This window comes from Pithys albifrons, chromosome 8, assembly GCF_047495875.1.
Source record: "Pithys albifrons albifrons isolate INPA30051 chromosome 8, PitAlb_v1, whole genome shotgun sequence".
In the NCBI taxonomy this organism is placed as follows: Eukaryota; Metazoa; Chordata; class Aves; order Passeriformes; family Thamnophilidae; genus Pithys; species Pithys albifrons.
The window spans coordinates 749,527-756,109 of NC_092465.1; the positions used below are offsets into that span (position 1 = coordinate 749,527).

The 6,583-nt window shown below is 52.2% G+C and overlaps 1 protein-coding gene across 5 annotated transcripts in view; it reads left to right on the forward strand.

The window, feature by feature from the left end:
* The window catches only part of ACVR1 (activin A receptor type 1), a 54,705-nt gene extending 53,115 nt beyond the window's left edge, over positions 1–1,590 (forward strand). For all 5 annotated transcript variants that reach the window (XM_071562757.1, XM_071562753.1, XM_071562756.1 and 2 more), the window contains one exon: positions 314–1,590. In XM_071562757.1, the coding sequence (XP_071418858.1) occupies positions 314–448 (135 nt within the window). In that variant the 3' untranslated portion in view covers positions 449–1,590. The remainder of the gene's footprint in view (positions 1–313) is intronic.
* Positions 1,591–6,583: the final 4,993 nt, after the last annotated feature.

The window sequence follows — 6,583 nt, forward strand, 5'->3', positions numbered from 1 at the left end:
TGCAGGACTTGGTTTCATTGAAAAGAGATTCTGTGGGGTGTTTTCTTAATTAGCAAAAATATCTCAGAACTCCCATTGTTTAAAGTTACTGTGGCTGATCACTCCAGTCAGCCCGTGGGCTGGTTATGCTCTTGGTATAACCAGGTTATCAGACTTTGTGGGCTTTTAACCACATAGAAGCTCTGCATTTGATAGGCAGCAGGAAACTCTGGGGTGTTAGTTAGGCAGTAAAACCTGTCTGTGGGTGCTTGACCCCAGCAGTGCTTCGTGTTGCCTGTGGACTCACCCTGCTGCCCTGTGGTTTCTGTTCCAGACGTTGACGTCCCTCGCCAAGCTGATGAAGGAGTGCTGGTACCAGAACCCGTCGGCCAGACTGACAGCCCTGCGCATCAAAAAGACTTTGACCAAAATTGACAATTCCTTAGACAAACTGAAAGCTGACTGTTGACCCTCTGCTCGTGGTGCTGTCCCGCCAGGAAGGCACTGGCTGGCCCGGAGGGCTCTGGCCGGGCAGTTCCTGGCGCTGGTGCCCACGGGGCTGCTCGGAGCGGAGTTCTGGGGGGCAGCTGTGGGGACACCGGGCCCCCCCGGGCCTGCTGGGGCCGCACTGACCCACCCTGGGCGAGCGCTGAGGACTCAGCTGGATGTGCTGTTGCTGAGGTCGTGGCCTGAAGGAAGACAGAGAAATCCTAAGACAAGATCAGGGCATTAAACAATGGCTTTGAACAGCTTTTTTCTTTGTTTTCTTTTTTTTTCCTTCCTCTTTTTTTTTTAGTTTTTTTTTTTTTTTAATTTTAATTCTCCTAATCACTCCCAGGGTGAACACGTGGAAGTGGTGAATTTTAATCAGCAATATTGCCTGTGCTTCTCTTCTTTATTGCACTAGGAATTCTTTGCATTCCTTACTTGCACTGTCACTGTTAATTTTAATGACATGACTTGCCAAAAATACGATTGGCTGTATCCTGCATTGATCTATGCCTGAGTAACAGGAAAAGAATTTGGTAAACTGAAAATGTAACTGTCAGACTTTAGCTGCATTTTACATGTGTACTGATGTTTACAATAATGCTGAACATTAGGAATTTCTCGTTTATCCAAAACTTGCAAATTATTTATTACTAGTGCACTTGCCAGTTTTTTAAACTGTAAAATAAGTGCATAAAGTTAAAGCTTATTTTTATGTGGCCTCTTTCATGATTTCTTACACAGATGTTTTTGTAACACAATATAACCTGAAACATGAATTGTTTTATGTATTATCATATTACAACTCGATAGTCACATTTTAAGTGCTTCACATTTGTAGGTGTGTGGTCTGTACCATATTTTCAGTTGGAATATGGAACGTATCTATAGCCATTTCCCACAGGACCTTGCATCTGGCATCTTACTGGTCTGGGAAAGGAAAGCAGTGGAGGAGTTGACTAGAATTTTAGGTCATGAATGCTGTGGGGAAAATGCATTTTATTTCTTCTAAACTATATAATATGCATTTAAACTCTGCCAGAAAAATAACTATTTTGTTTTAATCTACTTTTTCTATTTAGTAGTTATTTGTATAAATTAAATAGAATGTTTTCAAGTCAAGCCACAGTGTGTTTTAGTTCTCTGACTGCCCATCAGTGACCAGGTGCCCCCAGGTTGTGCCCACGGGGTCCAGGCTGGTGCTGGTGCAACTCTGAGGTGCTGAGGCTTCAACAGGGGCCTGGGTGTGTTCTTGTGTTCTGAACCAGGTCCCAGAATGGCACAGCAGGGAGTGCTGGGCTGTCCTTGGATGTGACCCCGGCCATGTCCCCCAGCTCACCCCGTGGTCCCTGATCTGGGCCTTCAGGGAGGAACTCTGTCCTGAGCAGCTCTCTCTGCCTGTGCCTCTCCACGTGCTCCTTGTCTTTGTTCTGCTGAGTGGAGGAGTGTCAGGAAGTGGCAGTGCCCTCTTGGAAAGGAGCTGGAGTGCTCAGGAAGTGGCAGTGCCCTCTTGGAAAAGAGCTGGAGTGCTCAGGAAGTGGCAGTGCCCTCTTGGAAAGGAGCTGGAGTGCTCAGGAAGTGGCAGTGCCCTCTTGGAAAAGAGCTGGAGTGCTCAGGAAGTGGCAGTGCCCTCTTGGAAAGGAGCTGGAGTGCTCAGGAAGTGGCAGTGCCCTCCCATCCTTGGAAAAGAGCTCCTTTGTTCATGGGTTTAGGATCCCCTGGGCAATCCAGAGCCCCAAGGAGTGATCAGCCACCCAGACGTGCTTCCTCTCTGGGGTAAAACACTTCTCTGAGGTTCCCTTCAGCACTTCACACCCTCCAGGTTCTGCTCTGCTGCCTCTCTGTAAGGTTTTCTTCTCAGCCCCATGCTCCCTGCCCCATTCCAGCCAAGGGGAGTGCCTTGTTCTGCATTGCTGGTGTAGGAACAGGAGCCAGGTGTGCGGGGTCGGTGCTGCCTGGGCTGACAGACAGCGTGGGGTGGAGCTCTGCAGCACAGCCGGGGCTCACTCCACCTGCCAGGGCTCTGATTGTATGTGAGGAGAATCTGAGCACATCCAGTGCTGCAGAAAAAACTAGGAGAAGACAGATCTGATGAGTTTTACTGTTAGTTTTTAATAGGAAGTCAAAAGCTGGAATGTGTTTTGGTTTTCCTTTAAACTGGTGTGTGTTTGAGCTGTGTACTGGGCTGACTGGGACACAGCCTGGGAGGGTTGGACTGAAGCTCCTGTGTGGCTGGAGGTCCCTGGTGACAGGCACAGCTGCCAGGTGAGGAGCTGCATTGGTGCTGACTCATACAGAGCATTGTCTGAAGCTCTGCAGTGCCTGGCTCCTGGTACACACCCTGGGTTTCTTTAACAGGTGTTTGTGGGATGGAACAGGCAGCAGGATTGAAGCCCAGTGGGAAGGGAGGCCGGCTCTTGTGGAGCTGCTGTGATGGTGGGGACGAGGCCAGTGGTGGGGGACACCTGGACAGGGGAGGTGGCACTGCAGATGCAGGGGACAGAGCCTGAGGTACAGTTCAGTGTGAGTGTGAAGTGTATGGTCAGGTTTTTGCTTGGAGTTTTTGCCTTTCCAGCATTTTCCAATTCAGGTGTTGGAGGGAGATTTCATGCTGATGGTCAGTGACAACTCTGGCCATGCTGGAGACTTTGGGCTGCCTTCCTCAAACACTGCCACACTGAGTCACAACACCTTACTAGGTACCTGAGGGACATGCCATCTTACCCTTAGGAAAGCAACAATGTTGAATACCTGCTCCATCTCCCCTCTGCAGTGCAGCATCCTCTGGAACGTGCTGTGTACTAGAACAGCACACCTCAGCTTGGAACAGCTCCATGTACGTGCTGTCCCTGAGGATCTGCATTTTCTGACCCAGGGCTGGGGACTGGCTCCCAGCTGGGCTGGGGCTGGTTGAGATGCTGCAGGATGTGGGGCCTGCAGGAGGGACATACACAGTTCTTTCTCCCCCTCCTGTCAGGGAGTTGCAGAGAATCCAGAAGGTCCCCCCTGAGCCTCCTTCTCTCCAGGCTGAGCCCCCCGAGCTCCCTCAGCCACTCCTGGTGCTCCAGGACCCTTCCCCAGCTCCATTCCCTTCCCTGGACACACAAGGGATGATGGACTAAAGAGTAAACCCACAAACTGTGGGAACACCTCAGTAATACCCTGTTTATCCTGTGCTGGGTAAAGAGGATTACCCAGGTGAGCCACTGGCAGGGTAACAGTCTGTCAGCTCTGGGACTCCTGGGCTCTCCCGGGTGTGCTGGGCAAGGTCAGGGGCACTGGTGCTGCTCCAAGGGCTGCCTTCTGCATATTGAAGCATCCAGGGATTATTTTAAACCTATTTCTCTTTCACATTGTGCTGCTCAAGTACTTCTGGTCCAGGCTGTTTGAAGTGTTGGCTGGTGTGTGTGCTTGAATTGGGTCGCTATTCCACAAATGTGAATCAAGAAAATTGAGTGGAAATTAATCATAAGAAGTAATTTCTTGGCAGCTTCTTATCCCTTAACTCGGGATAAGTCGTTCCTGTGCTTTCCTGATGTACAGTGGCTGCTGAGGGCAGTGAGGGTCTGTGCTCTCCAAAGCCTGCAGGAATAGCTGGGTTCCCTCTTGGGAACTGGAGGGTGGGAGCAGAGAAGGAAAACTCAGGGATAGCCAGGAAGGATTGTCTGTGGTCTCTGCAATTTAACCTCATTTCCACATCTGGACAGTCACAGGAGAACATTTATTGCTTCTCTTCTTCTGAGGGTGTCAAGGCTTGGGCAGTGGGGGGAGATTCCATGTGCAGGGAACACCCCCACCTCCCACACTGTTTTCTAAGTGTGTTTATTAATCAATGCTCCTCTAGTACCTCTACAAAATCTAATCTTCTAAAGAGATTTGGAATACTTATATATAATCTGCTGCATAAGGGCATCGCTGCATTTATTACTATGGAGATGGCACAGGCAGTTCCCTCTCTGGAGTTGAATTATTCATGTGTCTGGCAGGTTTGTGCTGCACCAGCCAGGATGGAGCTGGGGCTGCTCAGAGCCTGCTGAGGAGACCCTGCAGGGAAAATTAGCTCAAATGAGTAGCACTACCCGTGGGATTCAGCTGTTGTGTTGGTGGGGACAATGCCCAGCAGTTACAGGAGGCAGGCTGGATGGAAGATTTTGGGGCTGGGGGAAGTGGTGTTGCTTTTTGTTTGGGTTTCTGTGTTGTCCACAGAAGCTGTGGCTGCCCCTGGATCCCTGGGAGTGTCCAAGGCCAGGTTGGACAGGGCTTGGAGAAACCTGGGATAGTGGGAGGTGTCCCTGCCCATGGCAAGGAGTGGCACTGGATGAGCTTTAAGGTCCCTGCCAACCCAAACCATCCTGTGATTCCATAATTCTATATACAGAAGGCTTGTTTGTCACTGATCAGCAACGGGTGGCACTTGGAGGTGTCCTGGGGACAATGCCAGGAAGCAGCCTGAGGTCAGGCACTTCAGGCAGTGGATCGATGCCCTTCCCTGCCAGGCTGTGCCCTGCCCGTGCATTGATGCCCTTCCCTGCCAGGCTGTGCCCTGCCCGTGGATCTGTGCCCTTCCCTGCCAGGCTGTGCCCTGCCCGTGCATTGATGCCCTTCCCTGCCAGGCTGTGCCCTGCCCATGCATTGATGCCCTTCCCTGTCAGGCTGTGCCCTGCCCGTGCATTGATGCCCTTCCCTGCCAGGCTGTGCCCTGCCCGTGGATCTGTGCCCTTCCCTGTCAGGCTGTGCCCTGCCCGTGGATTGATGCCCTTCCCTGCCAGGCTGTGCCCTGCCCATGGATTGATGCCCTTCCCTGTCAGGCTGTGCCCTGCCCATGGATCTGTGCCCTTCCCTGTCAGGCTGTGCCCTGCCCGTGCATTGATGCCCTTCCCTGCCAGGCTGTGCCCTGTCCATGGATCTGTGCCCTTCCCTGCCAGGCTGTGCCCTGCCCATGGATCTGTGCCCTTCCCTGCCAGGCTGTGCCCTGCCCGTGGATTGATGCCCTTCCCTGCCAGGCTGTGCCCTGCCCGTGGATCTGTGCCCTTCCCTGCCAGGCTGTGCCCTGCCCGTGGATCTGTGCCCTTCCCTGCCAGGCTGTGCCCTGCCCGTGGATTGATGCCCTTCCCTGCCAGGCTGTGCCCTGCCCGTGCATTGATGCCCTTCCCTGCCAGGCTGTGCCCTGCCCATGGATTGATGCCCTTCCCTGCCAGGCTGTGCCCTGTCCATGGATCTGTGCCCTTCCCTGCCAGGCTGTGCCCTGCCCGTGCATTGATGCCCTTCCCTGCCAGGCTGTGCCTTGCCCGTGCATTGATGCCCTTCCCTGCCAGGCTGTGCCCTGCCCGTGCATTGATGCCCTTCCCTGCCAGGCTGTGCCCTGCCCGTGGATCGAGGCTGTGCCCAGAGGTCTCAGCCCTGTTCCAGCTTACCCTGGAAACGCGCTGGAACCTGGGACAGGTTGTCAAGTCTCTTGGAACGAGCTTTGGTGTGAATTTCAAGCAGGTGGCTGCCCCTCCTCTTTGGGAGGAAGAACATTGATACCAAGGAACAGAGAAAGGTGTTTGGCTGTTTCTAATTCCTCACTGAGAGAACCTGAAATCGTGTCTTCTCTGCAGGCACTTTTAAAAAATTTGCCTGAGAAATTTCACAGAATTCCCTGTTCTCAATGTTTTCTGCTCTGTTTTATGAGGAACTTTAATTTAAGCCTTTAGGGAAAGGGCTCTGGCCCTCTCCTGCACTCTGATCCTTTGGCCATTCCAGCTGTTACCAGTGGATGGTTCAGTTTCCCTTTTGCCTTTCCTGGAGCATCTCCTCTCACTCCTCCAGGGGCCATTCCAGACTGGGCCACCAGAAACTGCCCACTGGAAACATGTGCTGGGCATGGGTGGAGGTGCCACCCCACCCTGGAGTTCCAAGGGCAGACTGGACAGGGCTTGGAGCGACTTGGGCGGGTGGAAGATGAGCTGTAAGGTCCCTTCCAACCCAAACCATTCCATAATGAATTAACTTTTTAATTGCACTAATACTTACTCTTTGGACACTTCTTATGCCTGAATGATGCTAAAATGTTCCAAGGAGCTCCATCATTACCCTCCTCACCAAAAAGGCCTCCACTCAGATTAATGGACTA